The sequence below is a fragment of the Narcine bancroftii genome, chromosome 3, assembly GCF_036971445.1.
Source record: "Narcine bancroftii isolate sNarBan1 chromosome 3, sNarBan1.hap1, whole genome shotgun sequence".
NCBI classification, from domain to species: domain Eukaryota; kingdom Metazoa; phylum Chordata; class Chondrichthyes; order Torpediniformes; family Narcinidae; genus Narcine; species Narcine bancroftii.
In genome coordinates this window covers 351,473,400-351,490,071 of record NC_091471.1, presented here as the reverse complement: position 1 = coordinate 351,490,071, position 16,672 = coordinate 351,473,400, and the positions used below count along the sequence as shown (strand labels likewise).

The 16,672-nt window shown below is 39.0% G+C and overlaps 1 protein-coding gene across 14 annotated transcripts in view; it reads right to left on the bottom strand.

The window, feature by feature from the left end:
* helz (helicase with zinc finger) overlaps positions 1–16,672 on the bottom strand; it is a 266,938-nt gene that overhangs the window by 22,737 nt on the left and 227,529 nt on the right. For all 14 annotated transcript variants that reach the window (XM_069929767.1, XM_069929772.1, XM_069929768.1 and 11 more), the window contains one exon: positions 15,655–16,162. In XM_069929767.1, coding sequence (XP_069785868.1) covers positions 15,655–16,162 — 508 coding nt within the window. The remainder of the gene's footprint in view (positions 1–15,654; positions 16,163–16,672) is intronic.

Genomic DNA, 16,672 nt, shown 5'->3' with positions numbered 1-16,672 from the left:
AATGTTATAAGATGGTTATAATCTGACTGTTTACACTATGACGCTGCCAGAAAACACCCAATTTCATGACTTGTTCATGACAATAAATATTGATTCTGATTTCCTGCTTTTGTATACGCATCTTTCTTGAGTAGAGTTTTTTTTTGTACCACCACTAAGTAGAAATTCTACCTGGCCTGCAGAAAATAGAATCTCAGGGTTGTATATGATGTAATTTATGTACTCGGACAATACATCTGAACTCTGACTTTGAACTTTGAATATTGAGCCCATTTAAATCTTTGTGCTTTAATATGAAGTTGATTGGTGTAAAACTGATTTTATCGATCATTGTTTTTGCAGAAGTTCAATGGAACAGAAATAAGGCAGATTTTATAATGGTACTTGGCTCTGAATTTTTTAGCAGACATGAAAATGAAATCATCTCTACTAAAAACAAAGATTGGTGGATGGCCCTTATGAACAGAAAGTGCTGTCTTCAATCTGAAGAATTTCATTACATTTTTATGGCCACTAACTATTGCTCTTTTAATGAAATAGATTCTGAACAGATATAACAGCTCATTCAGGAAGCCTTTTGGACCACCAGCAGAACTGAACGTTCTACTTCTGTAAATCAAGGGGTCAATAAAAACATAGAATTAACCTCATGTTTCACAACATCAATGCTCAAAAATATTGAAAAAAGAATGGGAATAAACCAGTAAGAAATGCTAAAAAAATAACAGGAGTTCCTATTCTTAAGGAGCACCAATAATAAAATGTAGATTCCAGAGAGGCAGAAATAGAAGGAATTATGAAAATAAAGATGTGCATTATAAATTCAAAGTAATATTAAAATAGCAACACTGGAGAAATTAACGGGACTAAATGCCATCAAAGCCTCCATTTCTGCTTTTAAATGAGATTCTTTAAATGACCTTTCAGAATTTCTAGATTCTATAATCGTGTTATGGAATGGAATGGAAAGTAGTGAATAAAACAGAGAGTTAATTAAGGGGGAAAGGAAATGTTAAATTACAAATCTATGAATATGACATAACACATTAATATGACATGTTGGACTGGTTATAAAGATATTCTTAAGAATAGAAAATTATAATTGGAGCAGACCCTGAACCTGATCAAGATCATGACTGATCTTTTATCTCAGCTCCATCTTTATGCATGTTTCCACATCATTTGAATCCTGTTTTATCCAGAAATTCTATCTCATTTTGAATGACTGAGCTTTTGCAGGCTTTTAGATTAGAGAATTCCAAAGATTCACTACACACTGCACAAAGAAAATTTGTATCTCTTTTTTAAAATATCCTACCTTTTGTTCCGAGTCTGTGTCCTCTGGTATTAGATTTATCTGGACAGAGGAAATATCCTCCTTGCACACAACCTCTAAGAATTTTGTAACTATCAATAAGGTCTCTTCATTTCTTGAAACTTCACCCCGCAAACATGGCAACACTGGAACTAGTCTAGTGAACCTCTCCCTGCCAGGTACATCCTTTCTTTGGTGAGAACAAAATCAAACACAGCACTACAGGTGAACATGGCCCTATATGATTGAAAAAAAATTATTCCTTTACTGAAATCTTCATTTGAAAACCTTACCCAATTGCTTGCTACTCCTACATGGTGGCATTCAGTGACTTGTACAAAGGACACCTTGGTTCTTTTGAACATTGTTACCAGTCTGTTGCTTTAAAGCTGTGGGTCAATTTTTCATGTTGTGTAATCTGAACACACACAGAGGGTCCATCATGAAATACAGTTGTTTTCTTGCAGGTCTTAAAGTTTGTGTGCATCTATTCAACATTTCAATGCACACTTAGAGAACCATGTTGGTGATGAAAATGGAATGCTATAGAAAGCCTGAACTCTACAATGTGAGACTAAGTTGAAGAATGTTGCAAGAGAACATGTCATCCTGGGAGCTGATCTGGGTGAAACAGATTAAGCTGTACACACACCAAGTTCAAGCCACTTGAAAGGCTGCTGGATGCTTCAGGATATGGGAAACACTTAGAACTTAGAAAGAATGGAGATATTCTGCTCCAACTGATTCCAGAATTAGGAGGAAATGTTGAACAGCAAAATGTAGCACACAGTGAGATATGAATGCAATTTTTTTGGTACAGGTGAGCTCAAATGGCCATACAACATTGATTAATCCTCTATCAAACTGAACAGCTGAAGAACCCATAGAACCATTTTAAACCAGAACTTCTGGAAATATTCAAAAGATTTAAATGTAAATGTATGGCCAAAGGCACAGGCAGATATCAGTGAATTCAAGAATCTATCATGCCACCATAACTTTATATGCATTTGGATTATGTACTACAATTAATGTCTAGTATTGCCAAACATGCTCACACTAAGTATTCAGAAACACAAGAACAATTGAAATGTTGCCAAAAATTCAGAGGAGATTTGGCTGCTTCAATGTGGGCATCATGCAACTGGAGTTTAGAATCACCACACCGTCAGAGTGGTGACGTTCACGTGCTGCAGTATCAATATCACTTACTGAAGGGTGAGGCACCTCCAGAAAAGTAATGATCTAAAGTTCCAAATACCAGGAGCAAATACATTCTCTGCATGGAATTGTGAAAAGCTTAACATTTAGGTATTGGAAAACACTATTTTTTAGGATGGAAATGTCATGTCAAGGAATTAAAAGTATTTCAACATTTTTGAGGCAGAGGTAGACAGGCAATTGAGAAGCAAGGGGATGAAAGGTTACCAAATCAATGGGAATGCAGTATTTTGGTAACAACCAGATCAATGGCTCAACAGATGGGGCGAGTCCCTTGATCCTAATTTCTATGAATTGTGATCTTATAGACAGTCTATGCCAACAACAATATTGAACTGCCAATAACTGTACCTAAAGATCCAAATTGGTCCAGGATGCAGTAGGATGTTCTGTTTGAGCACCATGTCTGGTGTGGTGGGAGGAGAAATGCTAATAGATGAGAACTTGATGGTATACATTAATAAGCAGGAAGTTAATAAACACCCTATGAAAGAATAATATTATTCTTATTACAAAGTTATTGTAATATTACAATAATATTACAAATATTACAAAGTAATATTACAAAGTTATTGTAAAAGTTGAAAGTGCAATGGATACTGGACTAGAACTCAAGGAAAGATGTCTGTGATGTGGAAGACAGTGGAAATTAATGACAAAAAGGACCCCAAGTTCATTGGAAACCTAAACTGAGGAAAGAAGTTTGAGGAACTGCAAGTGATACTGAATGACCTTTTCATTGTCCAGGAAACTTCACCTGATACTGGAATGTGTTTCAGGGAATATGGTTTTATAGACTTTGGAAGTGAGGAACTGAAAAGGCATTGAAGTGCAAAGGGAACAAAACATTGTGACAAGGCACATAACAAGTAATCCAAGCAAAAGATGACAAAGGAATTGCTGAACAATGTCAAATATCTTCCATACAATCTAACACAGGATAGTCACAAAAATGTTCAAAGATGCTATGAGTAGTAACTTCCTCTGATCTGGTTTGGGAATGTGAAGCATTGCACAGTATATATACTGAATTTCAAAGCAAAAAAGCCACACAGAAACAGAATTAACACATTGATGTCTATCATTGTTGACCTCAGTGACAAGAACTTATTCATGGCAAAAATAGAGGCTAAAACAGCATGGGTCACACTCTTGCATGTGAAACAACATTGCACATTCTGCTACAGAAATAGCTGGTCACAATATTATTGGCAGGGTATCCCATGGATCAAATTGCTGAGAATGCCAAACAAAAAGGAATTGCAATTGTCACATTTTCATCTTTGAGGTTATTAAAGAGACTCTGCATTAAGATGTAACCACACCAAAACTGACAGGAAAATTGAGAGGCTGTATTTCCTCAGTTGAGAACAAAGAGGCAATCATGGATCTTTCAAGAAATATCACAATTGTTACAGCAGCTGAGGGCAAGAGAGAATTCTCAAAACTTACAAGATGTGATCTTGAGAACCTTGCATCTTAAGATGATACAAAATAATTTAAAGTAGCGTGAAAACAAGCAGAAACCCAATCATATGAAACCAACACATAGTTGTTCACAACCCATGTTTAATAGGTTATAAGTGGCATGGGAAAGGGACACATCTTCACTTACTCATTATATGCTTAATTAAACTGTGGACAAGGATGGACAAAACACTAGATTTAGAATTTGGAGAGATGACGACATCACGGCTAAAGATGCACAAAGACAATTACTTAAACAAAAGGAAATTGTGATTTCAAAAACAATCGCATTTCTCGATGCATGTGCTTTATGTTGCAGAAAATCATGATTTTCTAGGAATGCCATCACCCATAATGCAGGGTCACCAGTAATTGCACTATATACATAAAAGTAATATTCCTTTTTTAAATAAAAACAGACAGGGATTGTTTGGAAAATGATGGTTGCTTTAAGATTGGTGCCTCTGAGGTCTGTGTCAAAGTGTACTCTGAGAAGTAATAAAGTTTGTAGAGTTTTCAAGAATTAGTCTATCTAAGAGGTCATATTGATAAACAGGCTTAATTGTTTGTAGCTCCTGGAGCATGTGTGCATTTGTTCGGCACCTTACCCCAATTAGAGAAATGAGACACCACAATCAGGAATTCACTGTTAGGGTAAAGCAAGAAAAGTTGTTACATAATTAGACCACATGGTTTTATGAAAGGGAGAGCCAATGGAGTGTTTCCAAAATTGTTTATTTAATTGAAAATTGAATTATAAGAATAGATAAAGTCCAGCAGATGTAATATCTCAAGATTTTCTGAGGTAGTTGGAAAGGAGCCAAACAAAATAAGTGCTCATGATATTGGAAGCAATATTTAGGCGTGGATGAGGATTAGAAAACTGAATAGGATAAACTAGTTATTTTCTTGTTGACAGACCGTTTCAATAGAACATCAAAACATAAGAAAATAGGAATGCTCACATGGTCTTTTGCAACTCACTGGGCTGAATAGCTGGTTTCTCCTCTTATGGTCTAATACAGGGGTGTCAAACTCAAATTCACCGAGGGCCAAAATTAAAAACTTGGACTAAGTCGTGGGCCAAACTAAATATTTATTGAAAATTTTCAACAACATCTGCATGTTTTCTCTTCTTTCAACATATGTAATGTTAAACTTTTTCTTATTAAAATAAATGTTTAATAATAGTTTTGGTTAAACTCTTTCCAGAAGAAGCATTAACAAATGAGAAATAAAATATTCAATAAATAATATTTCTCTATAGCCCTTAAGCTCCTTTTAAATGTATTTTTTTCACAAGCCAACAAGTCAAAAAAATAACAACTTGCTTCAATGAAAATCCAATCTTTCAACTATGAACAAACAGTCCAAAGTTAACCAAAGAAAATATTAATCCAAGTTTAGCTTGCTACACTGTGATTTACTCTGATGCACCTGGGTCTAAACCAGATACTTGGCATCTCTTAGATGCGTTCATCAAACTGTGGGGTCAGAGTTTGCCTCCCACCTGTCTTGAAAGGTCCTGTTTTCTGTCTTTCATTTGGCCATTTTTCGTAAGGGGTTTATTACATGTGAGTTGGGCGACAGGTCGCAGATGCTGATGAAAGTAAAGAGAGGAGGTGGGGGCGATTAGCGGGCTGACGGGCCGGTGCCAATGCATTTGCAAAGCATTCTGGGATTTGTAGTATTAGCTGTGCATGCGCTCTACTGGCGCGGCGGCCAGCGGGCCAGCTCTAATACATATTTGATATGATCTTGCAGGCCAAATATAATTATATCACAGGCCAAATTTGGCCCATGGGCCTGAGTTTGACATGTGTGGTCTAATAAATACCAAGATAGCAAAGGCCAATCTAATTGCTGGCTGTGAACAAAGACAAACTGAAACGACTTAGTGGGTCAGGCAGCAATCATGCATAGAAATGGTCAATGTTGTGAGTTGGGACCTTTTATCAACACCAGTCATCTATTTTTTTTTCTCTTGGTGCCTGCCAGAATTTCTCCTGATATTCTTTTTAAGGGATCCACATTTAGTTGTTGCTTTTCACTTTCTTTTACACAAATGTAGAAACTCTTTCAACCCTTTTTTGCATGCTAAACCAACCAATTGTCTCCTGCCTAAATTAAATTTTGGTCATTTGTTGCCGTTTCCTAAAATTGTCCAAACCTACTGCTCTCTCAGCAGAACAAACCTCTCTCAAGGTTTGAGAGAGCCGTGGTTTTCAAGGAATATTGGAAACTTGGTTCGAAGAAAAAGGGAGGCATACATTAGATATAAGAAACATGGAGTTAAGGGATGTTTGAAAGATACATTGAATGTAAGAGGAATCTTAAGAGAGGAATTAGGAAAGCTAAAAGAAGGTACAAGGAAACTATGGCAAGCAGGGTGAAAACTAATCCAAAAGAGTTCTACAAATATGTTAATGGTAAAAGGAAAGCTAGAGACAAAATTGGTCCCTTAGAGAATCAGAGCGGAAAACTGTGTGTGGAGCCTAGAGAAATGGGGGAGATATTGAACAGTTTCTTTTCTTCGGTATTCACTAAGGAGAAGGATATTGGGAGATGTGAGATTAAAAAAAAGCAAATTGGGTAAATATGGGGAATATAGAGATTACAAAAGATGTAGTTTTAGGGCTTTTGAAGAATATAAAGGTGGATAAGTCTCCGGGACCAGACGGGATCTTCCCCAGGACATTGAGAGAAGTGAAGGAGGAAATAGCAGAGGCTCTGGCGGTAATTTTCCAAATGTCATTAGATATGGGGATAGTGCCAGAGGATTGGCGCATTGCGCATGTGGTTCCGTTATTTAAAAAGGGTTCAAGGAGGAAGCCTGGCAACTATCGGCCTGTAAGTTTGACGTCTGTGGTAGGTAAATTAATGGAGAAAATTCTTAGAGATAGTACTTATAAATATCTGGATAGACAGGGTCTGATCAGGAGCACTCAACATGGATTTGTGGGAGGAAGGTCATGTTTGATCAATCTGATTGAACTTTTTGAAGAGGTGACTAGGAAAGTGGATGAGGGTAGCGCAGTGGATGTTGTCTATATGGACTTCAGTAAGGCCTTCGATAAGGTACCACATGGAAGGTTAGTTAAGAAGGTGCAGTCTTTAGGTATAAATTTTGAGATAGTCAAATGGATTGAACATTGGCTGAAAGGGAGAGGCCAGAGAGTGGTAGTGGATAATTGTCTGTCAGGTTGGAGGCCGGTGACCAGTGGTGTGCCTCAAGGATCTGTATTGGGCCCATTGTTGTTCGTTATATATATTAATGATCTAGATGATGGGGTGGTAAATTGGATTAGTAAATATGCAGACGATACTAAGATAGGTGGAATAGTGGATAATGAAGAAGGTTTTCAAGGATTGCAGAGGGATTTGGGCTGCTTAGAAAAGTGGGCTGAAAAATGGCAGATGGAATTTAATGCTGATAAGTGTGAGGTGCTTCATTTTGGTAAGAAGAATCAGAACAGGACATACGTGGTAAATGGGAGAGCATTGATGAATAAAGAAGAGCAGAAAGATTTAGGAGTAACGGTACATCGTTCCCTGAAGGTAGAAACTCACGTGAATAGGGTGGTGAAGAAGGCTTTTAGTATGCTGGCCTTTATCAATCATTGCATGGAATATAGGAGTTGGGAGGTGATGTTGAGACTGTATAAGACGTTGGTGCGGCCTAATTTGGAGTTCTGTGTGCAGTTCTGGTCGCCTAATTATAGGAAGGATATAAACAGAGTGGAGAGAGTGCAGAGAAGGTTGACCAGAATGTTACCTGGGTTTAAGCATCTAGAGTATAGGGAGAGATTGGACAGATTAGGTCTTTATTCTTTGGAGCGTAGAAGGTTGAGAGGGGATTTGATAGAAGTATTTAAGATTATGAAAGGGATAGACAGAGTGGATGTGGATAGACTATTTCCGTTAAGAGGAGGAAAGATTAAAACAAGAGGACATGAGTTAAGAATTAAGGGGCCGAGGTTTAGAGGTAACATGAGGGGGAACTTCTTTACTCAGAGAGTGGTAGCCGTGTGGAATGAGCTTCCGGGAGAAATAGTGGCGGCGGAGTCAATTGTATTATTTAAGAAAAGGTTGGACAGGTCTATGGATGAGAAGAAGATGGAGGGTTATGGGCATTGTGCAGGGAGATGGGACTAGAGAGGGTTGTTTGGTTCGGTGCGGACTAGAAGGGCCTAATGGCCTGTTTCCGTGCTGTAAATTGTTATGTTATGTTATTATGTTAAATTCATTGTTGTTAACTTTCAGTTTCCTTGTGAATTTCCTGTTGTCCAATGAAGTGAAGTGTCCTTCTGTTGAGAATTTTGAAATCTTTCTTGAAATGCTTACCATTATTCATCTATTGACAAATCTTTTGATCTAATTTTCCCATCTATGTTAGCTATCTCTCATTACTCTATTTATTGACTTTAAGACTAGTTTATGATTGATTTGTTTCTATGTAAAAAATTATTTCATTCTGTTATCAGTTATTAATGTAATTTTATCACTAGATTATAAAACTTTTCCACCATCTTATTAAACCAGGTAAGACCTGAGAAAGCTTGCTCCCTGATTCATAACACACAAATTGTTCCACTAAATTGTTCAGAATCCATTCACCGAATAAATCAGTGTAGATCTTTGGTTTTTCGACTGTGAATCAGAGGAGATGATGGACCACATTAGCAAGTAGACTTAAGAAGGTTATCTACTACTTTCCATTAAGCATAAGCACCAGGATACATGTCCTTAGTATTGTTAGCTAAAAATGAATGTGGACAACATTTTATACAGAGAATCACCAACAGCTAGCTACCAGGGAGGACCTCTGATGCCAGGACAAAAGGAGAATGTACCAGGTGGTTGCACTGGGAAAACAGTAGAATGGGCATTCTTGATGGATGAAACTAAATTATTTGAAAGTTCTCCTTCATTTGAATTTACAATAGAAGTCCTAAAATAAGGACTGCTCAGGAATTGAGTAGGTCCAGATTTTTGGATTTTACAGATTCTTGGGCAGTACTTTTAAAATTTATGGAGGAATAAAGAAAAGGTAAACAGGTGAGATTTGTTCATTTATTCATTAGCAAATATAAGCAATTTTAAAGAAAACTAAAAATGCCGCTGTGCATCTGTGGCACTTACACATGCACACATTTAAAAGCCTGCTAAAATTTAAAAAAAGTTTCAAAGTGTTAGAGAAGTCCAGATTCTTGAGTGGTCTACATTTTTGGACTTCTGCTGTATTATGCTACTTGGTGATTAAACATACTTTTTTTAAAATTAAACATTCAATAATGAAAGTTGGAACATATGGAAGTTAAAAATTCCTTTGGAAATGATGACAAGTTCAGGGCAAGGCCTCTTCAATACATCACTAATCCATTTACAAGATGCCGATCAACATCTAAAAATCAATGACCAAAAATAGACTGAACAGAATACTGGCATTGAAAACAAGTTTACTTCCTACAGCTTTATTTTAAGCTTGGCAGAGTCAAGTGTGGGTTCAAACCCCATTCATGACTTCCCCACAAAACCTAAAGGAATAGTTCAGTGCTGTACAGAAGGGATGGTGCACAAGAGTGCCATCTTTCAAAGATGCCTTAACCAAAGATGTGACAGGTCTTGTGACACAAGTTCTTCACAACTTGGAATTCAGGAACACTTGTAATCATCCTGAATTAATTAGCTGAGTTGGTCCAAATTGTTGCTAAGTTCTAGGGTTTTCTCCTCCACTACATTTTTCAAAAATGTCTTTTTATCATAATGCAATATTAATTTAAACTTCACCCATGCTTCTCCCTAATTTTTCAATTTAATTTGAAGTAGTATTCCTTGAACCCAAACACTATTACAATATTCCCAAATGTCTCTTTTTCCTCACAACTCAGACCGGCAATATAATGGGGTCAGCCTCCTGGGCCAGTTTCCACACTGCCTGATTGGCTCTGGTGTCTCAGGAACAGGACTCCATGCAGAAATCAAGAAGCAGCTTGACCTGAGCAGTGAACAATGTGAATGCTTTCTTGGGTGGGAATCCCACTGTTTTGACCAATCATTTCATCTTTATCATGGTCATTTGAAAAGTATCTCATACACATGCTTATTTAAATTTGATGCTTTAAATTTTGCCTGCCATTTTAATGATTCAATCTATAATTTCTGAAATGCCTCCTTTGAATGCACAACCCAGCCAAGTTTACACAAGCATCCTCTTAGCACTCCCTCCTGCAAAATTCAGTTAACTTGCTCAAAACTCTCAGGAATGTAACTGATGATACTTTAAAAAGACATTCACTGGGGCTGCACCCTGCTGATCTGGGAACCTGGCATGAACTCTTGCAGCAAGGAATCATCCACGGGCTCAATGTGGAGAGGATTCCTGAGAGGGATCAGATCAGTACAGCTGAAAAAAACACACAAATGCTGGAGAAACTCAGCAGGTCAAACAGTGCCTTTATGTAGCAAAGGTAAAGATACCTCACCAATGTTTCAGCTTTCACCCCTTCATTAAGGTGTGGGGGAACATCAGAAATGTCCAAACAAAAGGGAGGAAGGTGGGACGGGGGGTGGTGAGGGTGGGAGATGATAGATATGGGGGGGGGGGGGGTGAAGGGGGGTGGGAAGGCAAACTGATTAGTGGAATGCAGTGAACTCAATTTTCAAGCCATAGGATTAGAGAGTGTCCAGACAAAAAATGAGGTGTTGTTTGTTCCTCCAGTCTGCGGGCGGTCAGGTTTGGGTAGTGTGAAAAGCCGTGGATAGACATGTGAGCTTGACAGTGTGACTCAGAAATGAAATGGTGGACTATAGGGAGGTCGCTTTTGTTGCAGACGGAGAGGAGATGTTGGGTGAAGTCATCTCCTAATCTGTGACCAGTCTCTCCAACGTAGAGAAAGCCACAGATGCAGTAAATGAGTTCTTTGGAAGTACAGGTGAAGTGTTGCTTCACCAGAAAGATCTGTTGGGACCTCGGACCATGGTGAGGGAAGAGGTGTGGATGCAGGTATTACCCCTCCTATGACCACAGTGGAAGGTGGTGGGGGTGGGGACGATGGATGGGGAGGGAAGAGTGCACAAGGAAGTAACGGAGGGAGCAGTTCCTGCGGAAGGCTGAGAAATACAACTGCTCAGTGCTGAGATGTCAACCTCAAGGCTGAGGTGTCAACCTCTAGGCTGCACCCTTGGCTGATACAGTGAGCGCAGGTCATTGTTGGAGAAGAAACTTGAAGCACTGACGTGAAGTAAGCACGACATTGCCTCTAATTCCTCAGGAGTTTGTCGAAGATTGGCATGACATCGGAAACTCTGGCAAATTTCTACAGATCCCATTGGAATCCCACAGGGTTATTTTTCATGGAGTATTATAAAAAGATTTTTGGAAGTATGGCTACACAGGAAATACAGCCAAAACTGGCAGCACTGCCACTGGAGTGGACCCACAGAGATCGGGGAGTGGAGACATAGTACTCCCACGAGGTTCAACCACCCAGTCCGACTGTTGTTGGCTCCATACAGGCTTTGAATGACCCATTAAAGGAGCCAACTGTAGTTTGTTTTAAAATCCCGTGACCGTAGGGTATGGGTCCAAATTGGTGGTGTCTATGATTGGCAGCAGGCATAAAGGGTTGCAGACTCCAGGGAAGTGGAAGACTGGCACATGGCACCAGAAAACAGAGAGATCAACCCCCATCTGAGAAAGAGAAACAGAGGAGATAACCCATGGGACAATGCCTACAGTGGTGGACCAGTGAAGGAACCACATAGGCTGTGGGCTGCCGGAGACTCTGGTCAAGGGACTCGCACTATGTTGCAGACTGCTGGAGACTGGTTCAAAACTGGCTGAAGGAGTACCAGATATTAGATGTGAGAGGGTGCCAAGAGCACTTAATAGTACAGAAGTTTGGATCTGAAGCTCGGATTGTCGATGATTTGGACTAGACTCTATGTGGTTGCAAAGGCTGAGAGAGCACTGGAGGCAAATCCATGGACACTCGGTGACTGGGGGAAAATCTCTTTTGCTTCTCTTTTTCTGACTGTAAGAGGCACTTCAGACAATTTTTGCCTATGGTGAATCTGTCTGCCTTACAGCAGACAAAAGCAATTTTGTGTAATATGACACTGTTTTTATTACATGACAATAAATTGAATCTTAAATCTTGAACAGTCAATATCAATCAGTATTTAAAAACGTGAGTTTGGTCAGGTTAACGAATTCATACCAATTCTGGTTTGCCAGGGTACCGACCGGTTTGCCTCTATTACTCCCCTCAGAACAGAAGGCCAATGGGCCCATCTTTGTTTTTTATTGTGTTGTGTAACCCTGCAGGTCCTTGCTTTTCTCTATTTTGATCAAAAGAATCTTACCCTTTAACAAATGATGTTACTTGTTCTCTAACTGCTGGACAAGTTTTGTCAAATTCAAACAGTCCAGGACAAAATCCTTAGAATGTAAAAGGCTATATTCTCTTGGGTGGATTAATATCACAAATAGAGAGTTCAAAAGTGCAATTCCCTGCACCTGAATTCTTCTTCCCACAGCTCATGCTTTTCAAAGTCAAAATGAACCATTATTCAAAGGAAGCCAAATGTTTGGCTTTTATGCTTGTTACTGAGCATGATAATGAAACATTTGCCCTGCCACAACTCATCCAAGGTTCCGGATTTAAACAAGAGAGTCTGCAGATGCTGTGATTACAGTTTAATGTACAAAAGTGCTGGAGAAATCCAGTAGATCGCACGATGTTCTTTATGGAAAAGATACATCACCAACATTTTGGGCCTGAGCAAATTTGACAAGGTTTAAGGAAAACATAGGCATGCGGCTGAATAAAATGGTAAGGGGAGGGCAGGGGGGAGGACCCCAGGCCCAAAGGCAGGAGGTCATAGGTGGATATGGTGGAAGGACAGAAGAAAAAAAAGCTGGGTGAGAAGTGATAGGAGAAAGGGATAGCTCTCTGAATGGAGTGGAAGAGGGTGGGGAGCAGGAGGAAAGGAGACAGAGGGATAGGGAAAGAGAAAAAAAGAGAGAATCAGCAGGGGCCTAACTGAAACTGGAGAAGTCAATATTTATGTTATATGGTTGGAGAGTTCAGGATTCTTGCATTAGAAGTTGCTGGGCTACTAGATCATTTCAAGGGTGGGTCATTTGTCAACAAGGTTCCAATTCATCCCACCAACGTGAAATGTTCACATTTTTCAACCATCAACTGCCACATGCACCAATTTCACCAGCCAGCCTCGATATCCTTGTTCATTATGAACGTCCTAGAAGTTTACTACTTTTAAAAAATTTAGTGGATTTGCAAAATTGCATTAAAAAAGGATAATTTGCTGTGACTTTTAATGAAACTAGTGTTTGATAATGTGATACAGGTTTATCTTTTCTGTGACTTTATCAGAAAACTCTATCAAGTTAATAACAAACAATTTGCCTCTAACTAATTCCAGACAAGCTTTCCCTAATCAATCCATACTTCTTCAAGCAGCTGTTAATTCTGCCCCTAAATATTGTTTCTTTGCCTTGCCCTGCCATCAATTTTATTCCAACTGACCAGTGGTTGCAAAGTTTGAATAAAATTTTGATTTTTTTTTTTGTTCTCTGGTGACATCACACCTGTACCTAAAGATGTTTAAACAAGTCCTTTAATAAGATGCTTCCTTGATCATTGAAACTATTTTATTCACTTAGTAACTGAAGGGTAGGAGATAACTGTTCAGAATATAGGCCTGAATTAGGTTTACTTCTTTTGAATCTGAGACACCTTATACAAAAATAAGTTCAACAATAACAACGTACTGATTATAGACCCTTTAAAGCAGAAGAAAAATCCAAGATATTTCTCAGCCCGCCGATGGAGTATTAAGGCAGAAGACACAAGGATTTTAAGATGCATCTTAAAAGTGGAGGGAGAGCAGCAGAGAAACACAAAGGTCTGTCCAGACAGAGAATTCCTATGCTCAGCGCAGCTGAGCAGAAACGGAGTGGACAAGGTGCCAGATAATATGGCTAAAATATTGTCATGTGAACAGCCAGAATCAAATGGCCAACTGTACTTTTCAGATAAAATAAATGATCAGTATGTCTCATACATTGGCAGGAAACATTTTTACTGGAGAGTAAGCTTACATCTGCCTCTATAATTATGATAAAGGCAGTACACCAAAGTGCTGGAGAAATTGAACAAGTTTAATGAGATTAGCATGGCTCCTGCACAAGGATGACATGCAAATTTATGAAGCACTGTGACCTAGCAAATTTGTCCAGCATATTTGTGCATTGAATTCAACCCCAGCAACTGAAGATTTTCTTATTTGACATGATGATAAATACAAGGTGTCTTGACTCTGATAATTTGAAGAAAAATACTAAAAACTGAAACTGGCAAATAAAAAAAATTGCCCACTTCTGCCTCAAGCATTTAAACCAAAAAGTACCCTTTAAAAATTAATCTATTTTTATTCCTTTACAGAGAGAAAAATAGGTGATGGTTCAAATGGAAGGAACCCTAAACTTAACATCTCCTTTAAACCATAGCATACAAGTCATGCATATCCAGTTAACTCAATTTTCAATTATTCTTCTCGTAATATCTAACGTAATTAAAACAGGGGTGTGATGGTGAGACATCACGGGGTATCATCAGCACGTTATGGGCTCATAGTTTATGAAAGGATGTTCACAAGGAGGAGCATTTGAAGCTCGTGGCCTGTACTCGTTGGAATTTAGGAAAATGGGGAGAATCTCATTGAAATATTTCAAGTGTTGAAAGGCATGGACACAGTAGACATAGAAAGGTTGTTTCCCATGGTGGGAAACACGAGGTTAAGAAGGAACAACTTCAGGATTGAACCGTGTCTGCTTAGAACAGAGATGTGTAGGAATTTCTTTAACCAGAGGATGTGAATCTGTGTAATTTGCTGTTTTTGGAGACAAGGTTATTAGGTGTATTTAAGGCAGAGATTGATAGTCCTTGATTAGCCAGGGCATCAAAGGTTGTGGGGAGAAGGGTGGGCAATGGGGTTAAGTGGGAAAATGAATCAGCTCAATTGAATGGCAGGGCAGACTTGGTGGATTGAATGGCCTATTCCTGCTCCTGTCTTGCAGTCTTATACTTTCATTTGGGTACCTAGAGAAGGAAGGTATTTTAACTGTTTGAAGGAACTGGTGACTGTGTCAAATGTAGGAGATGCTATTGCTGGGTGAGTCTCCTTCATCATGCCAAACAGAGTCTGTAATCACAAATGGCCAGAATACCCTTTTAATCTACTTCTTTGATTAGAAATGCTTGGATGGACTCGATTAGCTGTGGACTTCAGCTGGTGCCAATGTAAGTGCAAGGAGGCTTGTGTTATCATCGACAGACAGAAGCTAGAGATGAAGGGAATGCAAAATATATTCCACTCTTATATACAACTCCCGTTTTCCAATGAGCAACCCAAATGTTCAATGTTTTCAAATACTGGGACAATACTTCACAACAGGCTTGTGAAAACCATCCCCAGATAATCTAAATAGAATTTATAATCGTTGAGAGGGATCAGCCATGAAGACATTATGATTGACATTCCACTGCAAACTTGCCAAATGCACGTGGCTGGATAAAACAGTTGGCAGAGCAAATGTGATGGAATTCTTAAAGGACTCTCACCTTTTCTATGCTGTGAAGTGATGAGACAGACACTGTCCGAGCAGAAGGTGGGTGAAATGAGTCCTCTCTGTTGCGTTGCTGTTGCTGTAAAGACATTATTGGATGTGGTTCTGCTCGATGAGGCAGCTGTGAAACCCCATACGGTACATTTTGCCCCATCAGGTGGTTCTGCTGCATGCAGGGAACCGTCCATGAGCCCTCAGGATGCAGGTACTTGGTAGGTGGTGGCGGTGGCGTGTGTCCTGAAGGTACTGGGTATGCAGGATTGTACATCGGTTGCTGAGGCAGTGGCTGAAAGCCAGAGTTGCCGATGGTTTCAAGGGAAAGATTACTATCATTCAAACTGGAAAACTGGCTGCTGTGATTGACGGGTGCAGGGAAATGTCCAGGTGGATTTCTGCTCTGTATCTGTCGGTATTGCAACAGCCGGGACTGTAGGGGCATCTCATTAAGTTCTTTATTTTCAGTCTGATCTGAAGGTGGCATCTCTCTTAACAAACCCGGGAACCTGAAAGAAAAGAGCACAAATAAGTATCCAGATATTATATAATATTTCCAGGCAGCCACTAAAGGTTTTGGGTTATTTTGTTCTTGTGGGACAAAGTAAACAAAAATTTCACCAAGATGTTTTAACTATTTTTAATATATCAATAAGATAGAAAGAGTGCAGAGAAGATTTACTAGGATGTTGCCCAGACTTTAGGAACTGGGTTACAGGGAAAGGTTAAACAGGTTAGGACTTTATTCCCTGGAGTGTAGAAGAATGAGGAGAGATTTGATAGAGGCATTTATGAGACGGATAGACAGAATAAATGTAGATAGGCTTTTACCACTGAGGGTAGGTTAGATACAAACCAGAGGTCATGGATGCAGGTCAGTGGGACTCAGCAGAAAAATGGTTCAGCACAGACTAGAATTTAAAAATATTTTAGTTGTAAACACAATTAAATGCCAATTATCAATGATCAATTTTATATAGTCCTTGACTGCTATCCATGAACTCAGACTTTCAGCAGAG